Source organism: Rhinoraja longicauda, chromosome 10 (genome assembly GCF_053455715.1).
Source record: "Rhinoraja longicauda isolate Sanriku21f chromosome 10, sRhiLon1.1, whole genome shotgun sequence".
In the NCBI taxonomy this organism is placed as follows: Eukaryota; Metazoa; Chordata; class Chondrichthyes; order Rajiformes; family Arhynchobatidae; genus Rhinoraja; species Rhinoraja longicauda.
The window spans coordinates 52,272,019-52,288,266 of record NC_135962.1 but is presented as its reverse complement, the minus strand read 5'-3'; the positions used below and the strand labels follow the sequence as shown (position 1 = coordinate 52,288,266).

The 16,248-nt window shown below is 45.8% G+C and overlaps 1 protein-coding gene across 3 annotated transcripts in view; it reads right to left on the bottom strand.

The window, feature by feature from the left end:
• Positions 1–1,312: 1,312 nt before the first annotated feature.
• rps6kl1 (ribosomal protein S6 kinase-like 1) overlaps positions 1,313–16,248 on the bottom strand; it is a 50,700-nt gene continuing 35,764 nt past the window's right edge. For 2 of the 3 annotated variants that reach the window (XM_078406866.1, XM_078406868.1), the window contains exons 7-10: positions 13,293–14,756; positions 12,024–12,113; positions 8,090–8,185; positions 1,313–6,490 (exon numbers count right to left, since the gene is read on the bottom strand). In XM_078406866.1, coding sequence (XP_078262992.1) covers positions 6,183–6,490; positions 8,090–8,185; positions 12,024–12,113; positions 13,293–14,756 — 1,958 coding nt within the window. In that variant the 3' untranslated portion in view covers positions 1,313–6,182. Of the gene's footprint in view, positions 6,491–8,089; positions 8,186–9,172; positions 9,256–12,023; positions 12,114–13,292; positions 14,757–16,248 lie in introns of all 3 variants that reach the window. The other variant, XM_078406867.1, reaches the window with a different exon arrangement.

The following is a 16,248-nucleotide window of genomic DNA, read 5'->3' as shown; positions in this document are numbered from 1 at the left end:
GGCAGCATCTGTGGAGGGAAATGGACGGACATTTCGGGTCAGGACCCTTCTTCAGACTGACGGAGTAACGGGGTGCGAACTGGTAGACAGCAGTGTGGAGAAGGGGTGGGGGCATGAACTGGCAAGTGATGGGTGGTTTTAGATAAGGAGGAGTTGATTAGCAGATGAGACAGGTGGGGGAAAGAGATGGATGGAGTTAACTGAGGCTGGAGTGATGTGGAGAAAAGAGTGCAGATAGTGCAATCTGATAAGGAAGATGGGGGAGTGAAATGCAGAACCAGAGTGAGGGATAGTGGTGGAAGGGAATGGGGTTAAGAAAATGGGGGACCTGGAGGATGGATGGGTGGGAGGTGAATGGATTGGGAGGTGTGGGGGGAGGATGGCAGGGGTAAAGGAACTTTCTTTCCATTGCCTGACCTCCCAAAAGAGACCATGGTTGCAGTTCACCTGGGTACTTTCAAAGACCAGAATATGCTTATAGTTTTCTGCTCAGCCTTCAGTGGTTCAGGCTGTCCGTCCATTTTTAAAAATGGATTCGACATGAACGTCAATTCTATATCAATAGTCGGGTAGTTATTGAGCAGCTGGAAGGTTATTAGCTAATCAAGAGAGCGTGTGAATTCCTGAAGTGAGACACTATGTCTCACAAATCTGTTTGTAATGGCTCTGGTTTAGGAAGAGTACCTCTACTAACCTGCAGGAATGATATTAAAAGCCACTCGGACAGCAACATGGATAGGAAAGGTTTGTAGTGATATGGATCAGGATCAGGCAAGTGGGACGAGCTTGGTCAGGTAGGTTTATTTTGGTTTAGATATACAGCGTGGAAACAGGCCCTTCGGCCCACCGGGTCCGTGCCGACCAGCGATCCCCGCACACTAACCCTATCCTACACACACTAGGGACAATTTTACACATACACCAAGCCAATTAACCTACATACCTGTACGTCTTTGGAGTGTGGGAGGAAACCGAAGATCTCGGAGAAAACCCACGCGGTCACGGGGAGAACGTACAAACTCCGTACAGACAGCACCCGTAGTCGGGATCGAACCCGGGTCTTCGGCGCTGCAAGCGCTGTAAGGCGGCAACTCTGCTGCTGCGCCACCGTGACGCCCTTGATCATCATGAACAAGTTGGACGGAAGGAACCTATTCTGTTGTGTAAAGCTCTTATAACTCTATGAGTAACTGCTACTCTACGAATAGGTGGTATAAACATTCCTCAACTAGAAGTCAATAACTTATTTTAAAAAATCTGAAGAAAAAATATTTTTATCAGGATAGAAGTTAAATATATTTATATATGTCACATGCATTGGTCAAAGTGCTAAACGTGGAAGTGTATAGCATGCTTGCACCTGATTGGCTACATATACCAGTCATAAAATAGCAGCTAACCACATTACATCAGATTAGAGACAAATAGCATATTACAAAAATATAAAATGAGAATACCTCTTGGTTTGTTTGTGCCAAAGTACAAAGTACTGTTAATCTGAAAATAACTCCCAGCAGCAGGTATTAATTAGCTTCTGACACCTTGAACAGTACATTTAACTCAATATAGGAGGCAGAATAATGTATTACAGAACACACAATTAACATGCCTATCACTCTAGATACCATAACTTTTGAATAACATCTTGTTAAAATATAATAAGTGGCAGAATGGAAGTGTCGGCCACCTCAGCTAACACTGGGTCTCAACCCGAGGTAGGTAGACTGACTCTTAAATCAGAGAGCCATCACTGTATCACTGTTGCACTTTTTCTTCATTGTAATTTTTTCTGAAAGGGATTCCCCTGAACTTCGTCAATTAATACACTGTTAAAATTAGAAATAATTGTGCTATACAATGAGACTGCAGCGGACACTGTCACGGTAGGAATAAGGAAGGGGGAGGATACAGAAATGTGTACCACAGCTGATTAGCCATTACAAGAATCATTCCTCACTACAGATGCAGACACAAAGACTCCGGGTACACAATGCTCAACAAGTAAAATGGTTCCTTACACACACAGAGCAGACTAGCACAAGAGATTCATACGTTTTAGCTTCTAAGACAGGGATGCTTGGTCAGTCTACATCTGGTCTGTATTGTCTGAGACAAGCTGCAGTAGAGCAGCACAGTGGCACAGCGGTAGAGTTGCTGTCTTACAGTGCCAGATACCTGGGTTCAATCCTGACTATGGGTGCTGTCTATACGGAGTTTGAACTTTATCCCCGTCACCTGTGTGGGTTTTCTCCAGGTGCCCCAGTTTCCTCCTACACTCCAAAGACATGCAGGTTTGTGGTTAATTGGTTTCGTAAAATTGTAAATTGTCCCTAGTGTGCAGGACAGTGTTAGTGTGCGGGGATCGCTAGTTGGCACGGACTTGGTGGGCGAAGGGCCTGTTTCCACAATGTATCTCTGAACTAAACCGGTTTAAAACAATTTTTTCAATCCTGTCCTGGCAGAACTTGCTAAAATAAAATCTTGCACCCTATCTGCTTGCAAGAGAGCCAACCTAGGGGGGTCAGCGCAAAAGTTAAAGGACAGATAGTATGGCCATTAATATCAGGGTCTTGCTAATAACCATTCCCATCTCCTGAAAGGAGCAATCACAGACAGAATCAATGACAGTACCATTAATAGCCATAACAGTACAGTTCTTCATCCATTTGCACATGTTCAAGTAGTTTGTTAACAAGGCTCAAGTGAATTCATTAAAAGTACATTGGGGTGGCATAGCAGCAGAGTTGCTGCCCTACAACGCTTGAGACCCAGGTTCGATCCTGACTACGGGTGCTGTCCATACGGAGTTTGTACGTTCTCTCTGTGACCGCACACTAAAGACGTACAGGTTTGTAGGTTAAAGATAGACACAAAATGCTGGAGTAACTCAGCGGGACAGGCAGCATCCCTGGAGAGAAGGAATGGGTGACGTTTCGGGGCGAGACCCTTCGAGGTTGTGCAGTATTTTGTGTCTATCTTCGATTTAAACCAGCATCTGCAGTTCCTTCCTACACAGGATCGTAGGTTAATTGGCTTCAGTAAAATTGTAAATTGTCCCTAGTGTGTAGGACAGTGCTAGTGTATGGGGATCGCTGGTCGGCACGGACCTGGTGGACTCTAAAGTCTAAAGAAGCAGCTAGGCACCAAAGACTCAATATTTGTTACTAAGAAGCATGGATAACTGCCCATAAGTCTCATCCACCTTGGTCAGTGTCTAAACCCGATGTCAGGTATCCTCCCAGTCATTTTCAAACATGTAGAAGGGAAATACACAGTACTCTGGGAAATGGATTTCATGCTTAGAGAAGCTTAGAGAAGAGTTTGGTGGACCAAACTCAACTGTTTCTCCTTTTGGACTCAGCACGAAAATCACGTTTTCTTTCGAGAGAGAAAGACCATCTTTCTCTTTGCAAAAACTGCTGCCTTTTGTGCCAAGGGACCAAAGTGCAAATATCCATGGTAGATAAGATGAAGTTGGCATGCTTGTGGTGGCAGATGAACTACACTGAATATAAGGGCAGGGAAGCAAGGCTCCAACTTTGGACTAGTGGGAGAGGCTAGGACCAGAGATCACAGCCTCAGAATTAAAGGATGTTCCTTTAGGAAGGAGAGAGGAGGAATTTCTTCAGTCAGAGGATGGTGAATCTGTGGAATTCATTGCCACAGAAGGCTGCGGAAGTCTAGTCAATGGACTTTTTAAGGCAGAGATAGATAGATTCTTGAATAGTGCGGGTGTCAGGGGTTATTGAGAGAAAGCAGGAGAATGGGGTTAGGAGAGAGAGATAGATCAGCCATGATTGAATGCCAGAGTAGACTTGATGGGCTGAATGGCCTAATTCTGCTTCTATCACTGGTGAACATTGTGAAACACTGGCCGGACCTGAGGTGAAGTGATGCACACTGTTTTGGTCACCTCACTACAGGAAGGACGTGACAGCACTGGAGAAGGTGCAGAGGATGTTGCCCGTGATGGAGCAGTGCAGTCATGAGGAGAGATTGGAGAAGCTAGATCCGTTTTCCCTGGAGTGGAGGAGGTTAAAATAAGACAGGATTGAAGTATATAAAATTATGAGGGATATAGATAGGGTAGAGTGCAGGAAATAATCCCCACATCAGAGGTAGATGAAACTCAAAGGCACAGGTTTAACCCACGCAGGGCACGGGGAAAACGTACAAACTCCATACAGACAGCACCCGTAGTCAGGATCGAACCCGGGTCTCTGGCGCTGTAAGGCAGCAACTCTACCGCTGTGCCACTGAGCTACCCGCAAAGGGTCGGTCATGAAAATACATCACCACTAAGTGTGCCACACAATATAGATGGCTGCACGGTAAACTATTCAAGGTTATGAGTTTGCTGAACACAAGTGTTGTACAAGCCCTTTACCAGCAGCACATTACTCTTCCAATGGGACGAAAGTACTAATTTCTAGTGTGCTTTAACTTGTTTGAACCATGCGTACCAGCTTGTAGTGGCAACAGACTGAATTCTGTTGATGGTGTTTACTCACAGATCGTCAAATTGCTTAGTGGCTCAGCACAGGTGCACAAGTTCCAGACCCGCTCCCAAAGAACAAATTGCTGGAGGAACTCAACTACGGAGGGAATTGCACAGACGATGTTTCGGGTTGGGACCCCTCTTCAAGACTGCGTAGAGGTACAGCTGAGTACAGCTCTATCCAAGACCGCAAGAAACTGTGTGCAGTTTTGGTCTCCAAATTTGAGGAAGGATATTCTTGCTATTGAGGGCGTGCAGTGTAGGTTTACTAGGTTAATTCCCGGAATGGCGGGACTATCATATGTTGAAAGACTGGAGCGACTAGGCTTGTATACACTGGAATTTAGAAGGATGAGAGGAGATCTTATCGAAACGTATAAGATTATTAAGGGGTTGGACACGTTAGAGACAGGAAACATGTTCCCAATGTTGGAGGAGTCCAGAACAAGGGGCCACAGTTTAAGAATAAGGGGTAGGCCATTTAGAACTGAGATGAGGAAAAACGTTTTCAGTCAGAGAGTTGTGAATCTGTGGAATTCTCTGCCTCAGAAGGCAGTGGAGGCCAATTCTCTGAATGCATTCAAGAGAGAGCTGGATAGAGCTCTTAAGGATAGCGGAGTCAGGGGGTATGGGGAGAAGGCAGGAACGGGGTACTGATTGAGAATGATCAGCCATGATCACATTGAATGGCGGTGCTGGCTCGAAAGGCCGAATGGCCTCCTCTTGCACCTATTGTCTATTGTCTAAATTGCAGCAAATTGTGGACGAAGCCCAGACCATCACACAAACCAACCTCCCTTCTATTGACTCCATTTATACCTTACGCGGCCTCGGCAAGGCCAGCAGCATCATCAAGGATGAGTTGTACCCTGCCCACTCCCTCTCCGCCCCTCTTTTATCAGGCAAGAGGTATAGAAGTGTGAAAAAGCACACCACCAGATTCAGGGCCAGTTTCTTCCCAGCTCTTATCAGGCAACTGAATCATCCCACCACAACCAGAGAGCAGTGCTGAACTACTATCTACCTCTGGTGACAATCGGACTATCCCTGATTAAACTTTGGTGGCTTTACCCTGCACTGAACGTTATTCCCTTATCATGTATCTATACGCTGTAAATGGATAGATTGTAATCATGCGTTGTCTTTCCGCTGACTGGTTGCAAAAGCTTTTCACTGTACCTCGGTACACGTGAAAATTAAAAATAAACTAAACTGAGGGGAGATAGCTGGTAGAAAGAAGTGAGGGGAAGGGAGCTGCCAAGTGAACTGTGAACCCAGTAAGGTAAGTAGTAGATCCAGATAAGAAAGGTTTGGAGGGATATGGACCAAACGCGGGCAGGTGGGACTAGTGTTGCTGGGACATGTTAGCCGGTGTGGGCAAGTTGGGCCGAAGGGCCAGTTTCCACACTGTATCACTCTGTGACTCTAAAGGGTTGATTGCAGATGAGTCAGGTGGAGGAGATGGAGATAGTCACACCAGTCTTCTCCATTTATCTTCCCCGGCCTTTGTCACCATCTCCACCCTTCTCTCTCAAACATGACTCAACTGCCAATCAACCCGGTCTCACTTGGATCCACCCTCTACTTGCCACCTCTCGTCTTACTCCTTCCCCTCTCCTCTTTCCACTGGCTATCTCCCCTCTACTGGGCAGAATGGCCTAATTCTGCTCCTACGTCTTATGGTCTACGCCAGTCTTGAAGAAGGGCCACAACCCAAAACGTTGCCTGCCCGTTTCCCTCCACAGATGCTGCCCGGCCCGCTGGCTCTCTCCACCACTCTGTTCTTTGCTCCAGATTGTGGAACCAGCAGTCTCTTGTGTTTCCAGATCTGCTTGGTCCGCTCTTGTTGAGATGTTCGGCGCACACTCGTGTAACTCATCGATACCCATTCAACTTGTTCCAGTCTATAGAGCTGAAAAAGGAATGGGATTTTATCTTGTGCGTTCCGTTCTCTCTGGAGCCGAGCCGACCGCGATAGTCCCACTGTAACAACTGGAAGAGGAGGAGAAATGCAAAGCAGCAGGTTAGTCTTAACTTTCACATGGAAAAAGCAGATAATCACTGGTAATAACCATTGCTCTATACAGACCATCACCAGCAACATATTACAGGGACTATATTCACTAACTAGCTAAAGCACTCCGTGGGTTGGTCGACCATAAGATACAAGAGCAGAAGTAGACCATTCGGCCCATCGACTCTGCTCTGCCATTCAATCACAGCTGACCTAATTTTTCCCTCTCAATCCCATTCTCCTACTTTCACATTGTAATCTTTTGTCCTTACTAATCAAGAGCATGGCAATCTCCATGAAATATTGCCTGTAATGCCCTGGACTTTGTGTTACAACTCATGCTAATGGTCAACTAATTATATCAAGCGTTCTTCTAGCCAATTGAAATTACTGCTTTGACTCAAGATGCTTTATGTTTTGTCAATGTGCACTGAAGGTATAATTTGGCTGCCTTTCAAACTGGCTTATTATCTATATTAAAGTTGTTTAGGTCACACGCCCACTGCAAGGGGAAAGTAAAATGTGTAAGAAGGAACTGCAGATGCTGGTTTACACCGAAGATAGACGCAAAGTGCTGGGGTAACTCAGCGGGACAGGCAGCATCCCTGAAGAGAAGGAATAGGTGACGTTTTGGAGCGAGACCCTTCTTCAGACTGTGTAATGAAGGGTCTCGACCCGAAACGTCACCTATTCCTTTTCTCTAGAAGTGCTACCTGAACTGCTGAGATACTATGACATTTTTTTTTGTATCTACCTTCAGAGTAAAATGTGGTTGTGTAAACTACCTATAATATTCTTATCCTTTGATATTTCATCAGTGTTGGAGAGTGCCGCAGTGCCTCCAGCTGTCAACAGAAACACCCCATGCTACGTGAAGAAAGACAAGGATTCTTATGTGTTCTTATCTCAACCTACAGTACTAAAGTGGGTCACGATGCTTGTTGCTTGCATGCACAAATTGCCTGCAACATCTACCCATTGGTGCGACTACACTTAATTCTTCACCCTTGATCGTGAAGCGCAGATGTCCTGATATATAAACGGACATCTCTTCTTTCACATACTATACCTGTCATTTTGGATCAAGTTACATCAAGTGAAACTGGAACATGGTTTTTCCTGATCGCCTCGTCTGGAATAGATATGTTTCCTCACATAAGGTCTGGTTGCAGATAGCACGAACTGCCACTTGGTTTCCTCATAGAGTTATAGAGAGAGTCATAGAGTGATATAGCATGGAAACAGGCCCTTTGGCCCAACTTGCCCACACTGACCAACCTGTCCCACCTACACTAGTACCACCTTCCTGCGTTTGGCCCATTTCCCTCTAAACCTTTCCTATCCATGTACCTGTCGAATTGCTTCTTGAACGTTGGGATAGTCCCTGCCTCAACTATCTCCTCTGGCAGCTCGTTCCATATGCCCACCACCCTTTGTGTGGAAAAGTTAGGTCTCAGGTTCCCATAAAATCTTTCCCCCTTCTCATTAAACCTATGTTGTCTGTTTCTCGATTCCCCTACTCTGGGCAAGAGACTCGGTGCGCCTAGCCGATCTATTCCTCTCATGATTTTCCTCACCTGTTGCAGAAGAGACACGGCTGCGGGACTGAGATGGTCTGGGAGTCGGAGCTGGGTGTAAGGATGGATTCTGGAGGGGTAGCATTGAGACAGGGTCTGGCACACAGAGAGAGAGAGAGATAGAACGTGAATATACAACAGCGGGGAACACACAAGTTAGGATTCATGATAGTTTGATTTCACTGGCTCAGTCAGGACAAGTTTTTCACTTACATTGATGGGTGGGCCGAAGGGCCTGTTTCCACACTGTATCTCTAAACTAAACTAGTTGATTTTTTTTCTTATTCAATTAAATGATTAAGGCCAACTTAAAATGAAGACCTGAAAACATTTGGCATAGTTTCACTTCAATGAAATGTTTAAAGCTTTGGATTTGGGAATGGATAAATAATTTGTTTCAGGGTAGAAAACAGATGGGTCTTTAGGAATTTATGAGGGAGAGTGGGGAGTACTGTATTTTTCTGTTATTTCAAGCCTCAGCAACAACCCCCCGAAATATTTCTAATTGTGATCAAACAACATTCAGCAGTTACTCTTGTTTACTGTCAAGTTCATGTAAGTGGATCAAAATCTGCTGCTTAAGATTCTGCTTCTTATAAATCATAAAGCACAGCACAGTCTTTACTTTACATCAGAGAAACAGTGTGGACACAGGCCCGTCGGCCTACCGATTCTGCGCTGACCAGCGATCACCCAGTACTCCGACACTATCCTACACACTAGGGACAATTTACAGAAGCCAATCAACCTACAAACCTGCACGCCTTTGGAGTGTGAGAGGAAACTGGAGCACCCGGAGAAAACCCACACGGTCACAGGGAGAACGTACAAACTCCATACAGACAGCACCCGTGGTCAGGATCAAACCCAGGTCTCTGGCGCTGTAAGGCAGCAACTCTACCGCTGCGCCACCGTGCCACTCACTACTCTGTTTCCTACACTGCAGAACCACTTCAAGAGAAAAGCTCTTTGAGCTGCCCTGTGAAAGGGATATTTTTGATACTAAGGTAATAAACAAAAACTAATATAGTAAATGTTTACAAAAGATCAGGAGAAGACAAAAGCATCAACAAGAACAGTTACCGTCCCAGTTAGAAGCTCGAACAACAATGCGCCAAGGCTCCACCAGTCACAGGCCTCTGTTATCTCTCCAACCCCACCGACTTCTGGCAGAATCAAAACAGTTATAAGTTAGAACAGCAGAGAACAGAGAGCAACATTGCAATTTTATTACTCCATACTTTAATATGGTACATATGTCCTTTGCACAATTCACTTCAAAACTAAAGGCCTTCCGTCACTTTCATGCACCCACTCTCCCCATTACCTTTTGGAGTTTCTGCAGCTCATTAACCATTTAATTACCTCAGTCAAAGCTTCAAGGAGCTAAAACTATTTCTTGGACAATTCTTTCTTTAGCTTATCGTCAGGTGGGTGGCATCCTTAGCTGGGCAGGAGTCTGTTCTAACATTCAACTAGGATTTGTGACAATCAAAAGCCTTACATTCTAATTCTGGATCACTCAAGAGTATAGTTTAGTTTAGAGATAAAAGATATTTGGATTTAGAAATGGTTTTGCAGGGAATGGAGGGATGAGTTTTGTGCGGGTAGATAAATGATGATCACGGCTTCACATTCGGCACAGATATTGTTAGCCAAAAGACCTGTTCTTGTGTAGGAAAGAACTGCAGATGCTGGTTTAAATTGAAGGTAGACACAAAATGCTGGAGTAACTCAGCGGGATAGGCAGCATCTCTGGAGAGAAGGAATGGGTAACGTTTCGGGTCGAGACCCTTCTTCAGACTGTTCTTGTGCTGTACTGTTCTCGTTTAGACTTCAGAGATACAGCATGGAAAGAGGCCCTTGGACTTAACATGCCCATGCCGACCAAGATGCTCCATCTATACTCTAGTTCCACCTTCCTGCGTTAAGCCCATATCCATCTAAACCTTCCCTATCCACGTAGCTGTCCAAATGCCTACAAATGTACATGTATCTGTGGTCATTTTTATATTAAATTTTAATATTATTTTTATTTCTATTCTGCGGTCTTTTGTTTCAGGGCAGTGAAAGGGACAGTGCGATAGATTGCTCCTTTAAAATGGATGCCGTGGCACGATGCACCAAACAGCGTCCAGTGTACAATTCTGTGCTTTACGTAAGATTACCAACATCGGATCTGAAGGGCCATTCCTTAGAATCTGGAGATCATCTCGCATGACATTTAAAGGACATAAAATCCTTTAAGGAGATGCCTTTAATTATTGAAGGCAGCCCAAAGATTTAACCAAATATCAAGATTCATTCTCTCTCAATACCAATATCTAGCAAATGGATGATCTACAGCTGGTATTTCCCTTCACATTAGGGTGGCACGATGGCACAAGTGATAGAGTTGCTGCCTTGCAGTACCAGAGACCCGAGATCAATCTTGACTACTGGTGCTGTCTGTATGCAGTTTGTACGTTTTCCCCGTGACCGCATGGATTTTCCCTGGGTGCTCTGCTTTCCTCCTAAAGACGTACAGGTTTGTAGGTTAATTGGCTTTGGTAAAAATTGTAAATTGTCCCTAGTGTGCAGGATATTGCTGGTCGGTGCGGACTCGGTGGGCTGAAGGGCCTGTTTCTGCACTGTACCTTTAAAATTAAAAACTAAGTTTGTTGGCAATAAATTCGGAATATCTTTCCAAATTCTTCCTGCCCATTTGACTAGATGTCTAATCATTGAGAGTAAAACAGTTCACCGTGAAAACATGGCAGACCATTCAGCCAAATCTCTCTTACAGCCGGGTTTGGATATCTACTGGCATCTTTATAATGCTAGTTGCAGGCAGTGGTGTTGACAGAGGTGGCCATGGGAGGTCCTACAGTGGCCGGGTGAGTTGGTGGATCGAGTGCAGGCTGCGGTAGCTGCACGGAGAGGCAGTGAAGGGGAGCCGTCAATGTTGCACCGGGGCTGGTCGACCTCTACTTCATCAATCCCGTACCACCAGACACCGGGCCAAGTAAATAAGAAATGCAGGAAGGCAACTGGTTTATACCAAAGATAGATACAAAGTGCTGGAGCAACTCAATGGATCGGGCAGCATCTCTGGAGAAAAGGAACAGGCGACGTTTTGGGTCGGAAACCTTCTTCTGACTGAAAGTAGCGGGGGGGGGATTTGAGGTAGGAAAAGGCCGTCTATCAAGAGAATAAGAAATTGCATATCTCCTTGGCACAGGTTCAGACTGATCAGACTTGGAAGTTGCAAGATGATGCTGGAATGGGTCACCTCTCACATGCTGTCCCAGAAGAGGTTAGAGCATAAGATCTTAAGGAATAGTAGAATTAGGCCATTCGGCCCATCAAGTCTACTCCACCATTCAATCATGGCTGATCTATCTCTCCCTCCTAACCCCATTCCCCTGCCTTCTCCCCATAACCTCTGACACATTTGCTACTCAAGAATCTATCTATCTCTGCTTTAAATAGTTCCACTGACGGCCTCCACAGCCTTCTGTGGCAAGGAATTCCACAGATTCACCACCCTCTGACTAAAGTCATTCCTCCCCATCTCCTTCCTAAAAGAACGTCCTTAAATTCTGAGGCTAGGACCTCTAATCCTACACTCTCCCACTGGTGGAAACATCCTCTCCACATCCACTCTATCCAGGCCTTTCACTAATCTGTATGTTTCAATGAGGTCCCCCTCATTCTTCTATTTTGGCTGGGTGGCATGCTGAACAAGCGTTTCACTGTATCTCTGGACACTTGACAATAATTAAACCAAACCAAGAACACATTTCACTGGCAGTTGCATAATAAACAGGTGTAAAAATCCCAGAATTTAAACCCCACAGTGCTCAGTTCTGCCACCTCCGGCCCAGTGGAGGTGCCTCACCAGCAAGACCTGTACACACTCCAGGCCTTGTCCCGTACTGTTAAACCCAATTACCTGGTGCACAATACATGTCCTCTATGGCTTTCGTATTACACTGAACTTCAACTTCACTCCACTGGCCAAAATACGTGAGGCAAATGTGACCTGTAAAAAGATCACAGTGAGATGTCGTGGTCTATGGCCAGGCACGTGAGTGAGGTAAAAAAAGAGGAAAGGATCCGAGGTTGGGCCCGTCCTCGTAGGGTTTCCATTGTAACCGGGAGGGGAGTGGGGGGGAGGGAAGGGGGAGGGAGGGAGGAGGGGAGGGGGAGTGAGGGGGGAAGGGAGGGGGGGGAGGGGGGGAGGTAGAGGGGAGGGAGGGGGGTAGGGGGAGGGAGGGGGAAGGAGAGGGGGCGAGCGCTTGTGCAAGGCGTACAACGGGGGTCAAAATTTACACACAAAATTACCAGTTTCGAGCCTCTTTTAGTGCATTTCAAAGTAAAAACAGACATTACAAAATAATGTGAATATGTCACTGTACACTAATAACATTTTGAAATAGATTCGCACATTAATTGATAATTAGCCCAAAAGGGTGGTAATTGGCTTTTCTGCCGTGTTTTATATTTTAACCCTGTCTTAATTAATTTAGTTATATAATCTTGCACTTAATTTTAAATATTTACTCATTACAGTTCCACCACTGATGGAAGTCGGCTATGGGGATAGATGTGCTGGCTCCAGCTGGGCTGGAGTTCCAGAGCCCCGGCCGCAGGTTGCAAATTCAACAAACCGATCGGCTGTGGAAGTCCCGATGAGGTCGAGATTGGCTGCCTTGCCCAGCCGAGGTGCTACATTTTCGGGGAGAATTCCACGGCGCGGGGGATTTCTCGTGAAACCCCTAGCGACCTCTAGCGGAACCTAGTGTTCATTACAAGTCTATACATCGTTTTTCTTTCTTTTTTTTTCGATCCGATTTCTCCATTTATTTGGCAAAGTGAAAAACGCGGAAACCATGCACGAAGTGCGGAAAATGGATTTTAAAAACGCGGAAATCCACGGAAAATTCACATGCCTGTATGAGAATTTCAATTAGAATTACATAACGGAAGCAGCCAGGATAAATAGAGAAGCAAGGAATTGCAGATATTGGACTCTTGAGCAAAACACAAAGTGCTGGAGTAAGGCACCCAGTCTGAAGAAGGGTCCCGACCTGAAACACCGCTTGTCCATTCCCTCCACAAATGTGGAGGGTTTGACCCACTGAGTTTCTCCAGCACTTCGTGAATTGCAGCAGCGAAAAATACTGGTTTAAAATCTATTTTTGTCAAGTTTTGAACTCACCTGCATTGTCCACAAGTATATTTCTGGGGTTGAGATCCAGACATACAATTCCCTGCTGGTGTAGACTTTCTATAGCAAGAACCATCTCAGCCACCCAGATTCTGATCTGATCCTCTGACAGACCTGAGGAAACCAGGCTTGGGATGGGATGTTCAGTGTTGGGGCGGTGTGGAGGGGATGAGCAATGGCCTTCTTGTGCTTTGCAGGGATCTGAAAAATCCACTGTCCTGTTCAAGGTTCTCACACTGTCAGGTCTGCAAAATGGACTTTTGCCCGAAACAGTTCTGGAATCATGATGCTCATGATTACAGCAACTTTCAGTGACTGGAGACTGGTCTAGCTTATCTTTGTAGTTCAACATTTCCTCAGGCGATCCATCTTTCAACGTTAATAACTTGATCGGAGATTCAATGCCGTTCAGTGGTGATGTCAGACGCTGTATAGAGCTGAGGACACTCACTGAAGTCTTTTGCTCTGACTGATTCTTCTCCAAGACAGTGACTGTTGTATTTCTTGCCGGCAAGGCAGCTGAAGTCCCGACAATGACCAGGTTGGTGTTATCCATAACAGTGTTGACTTTGCTATTGCTGTCAATTGTATCCAAAGGATTGACTGTTATTTGGTAGGAGCCCCTTGTCCCTTGTCTTGTGCCAGCCTTCAAGTTCAAACTGGTGGCTCGGATGGGACTTCTAAGCGGGCTTGATCCATGTCGAGACTCCTCGCTAACCAGCGAAGGCTTCCCTTTCAGCAAATCGGAAGCTGTCTGTATTTGGTAAGTTCTTGACGACTTTGGGCTGGAAGATTTACTGGAGCCTTCACTGTCCGAATGATCAAGGGGCCGTAATACTTTACCCTGGGAGAGAGGCTGACTCTTTCCACACCGGTCTATCTGCGCCAGATTGTCCGCACTGCCAATTATAATGTGGTTCAGGGTTTCGCTACTTTGAGTTAAATTTCCGTCCTTTTCTGAAAGCAACGTGATGTCAAAGGTTACGCCATCACTGTGAGGCAGATGCGTGACCTGCAAACTTGGCCTGTCAGGACTTTCCACAAAGCCATTCGGCAATAGACTAGTTTTTGAAAGTTTGTTATTTCCCTGCCAAGTTTCCGTCTTGTTTGCGCACTGATTCTGCGCACTTTGTTGGTTTGCAGCATTTGTACAACAAGATGGTTTGTCGCCTACGTCCTGCTCCGTCCTTGTCTCTGGGTGGCTGAGGTCAGTGTTGCAACTGTACTCCGTGGTCCATTTTCTGCCTGTTTTATTCCTGTCCTCACTTTGCCAGTCCTCCTTGCCGACTGGTGCAAGCGTGGAAGCATCGTCACACATGGCTGACAGAGAGGGGGCAGTGTAGCTGTTCTTCAGTTTGATGGTCTTGTGGCGTGGACTGGAGCATTCCGGGAATTCCAACCCTTTTTCCGTGATGGCCGGCCGATAATGTCGCAGCTGAGACCAGAGTTTCCCGCCTGCAAACCAAGGGAGGTGTACAATGAAACTCACTTGGCCTGCAATGCATTGGACATGGGCAAACATGCAGCTAACTACACCAGTGCAGAAAATCATGGAAAAACTGCAAGGAGGACTGAAGTTTTAGTTTAGTTTAGAGATACAGTACGGACATAGGCCCCTCGGCCGACCGTATCCGTGCTGACCAGCGATCCCCGCATATTAACCCTAGCCTACACACACTAGCGGCAATTTTTACATTTACCAAGCCAATCAACCTACGCCAAAACCTGTACTCCTTTGGAGTGTGGGAGGAAAGGGGAAGGGGAAAACGATTTAAAGATTTAATATGAATCTGAAGAGTAACCTTTTCACTCAAAAGGACGGGGGGTGCTATGGAACATACAAAATAGGTGCATGAGTAGGTCATTCGGCCCTTCGATCCAGCACCGCCATTCAATATGATCATGGCTGATCATCTACAATCAGTATCCCGTTCCTCAGAGCTAAATCTAAGTCTCTCTTGAAAACATCAAGAAAATTGGCCTCCACTGCCTTCTGTGGCAGAGAATTCCACAGATTCACAACTCTCAGGGTGAAAAAATGTTTCCTCATCTCAGTCCTAAATGGCCCACCCCTTATTCTTAAACCGTGACCCCTGGTTCTGGACTCCCCCAACATCGGGAACATTTTTCCTGCATCTAGCCTGTCCAATCCTGTAAGAATTTATATGTTTCTATAAGATCCCCTCTCATCCTTCTAAATTCCAGTGAAAACAAGCCCAGTCTACCCATTCTTTCATCATTTGTCAGTCCCGTCATCCCGGGAATTAACCTGGTGAACCTACACTGCACTCCCTCAATAGCAAGAATTGAGCTGCCAGAGGAGGTAGTTGAGGCAAGGACTATCGCAATGTTTAAGAAACTGTTAGGTACATGGATAGGACAAGTTTGGACGGATATGGGCCAAACGCAGGTGGACTAGTGTAAAAATACAAAGTGCTGGAGGAACTCAGAAGGTCAGGCAGCATCTGTGAAGGGAATGTACAGACGAGTTAAGCTGGGACCCTTCTTCAGACTGTTTCAGTCGGGCAAATAATGACTTTTTAGACTTTACTTTAGAGATACAGTGTGGATACAGGTCCCTCTGCCCACAGAATCCGCGCCGACCAGCGATCACCTCCCACACCAGTACTATCCTACACACACTAGACAATCCGCACCAACCAGCGATCACCTCCCACACCAGTACTATCCTACACACACTAGACAATCCGCGTCGACCAGCGATCACCTCCCACACCAGTACTATCCTACACACACTAGACAATCCGCGCCGACCAGCGATCACCTCCCACATCAGTACTATCCTACACACACTAGACAATTTACAATTTTACTGAAGCCAATTAACCTACAAACATGTACATCTTTGGAATGTGGGAGGAAACCAGAGCACCTGGTGAAAACCCACGCAGGTCACGGGGACTACGTACAGACTTCGTACAGACAG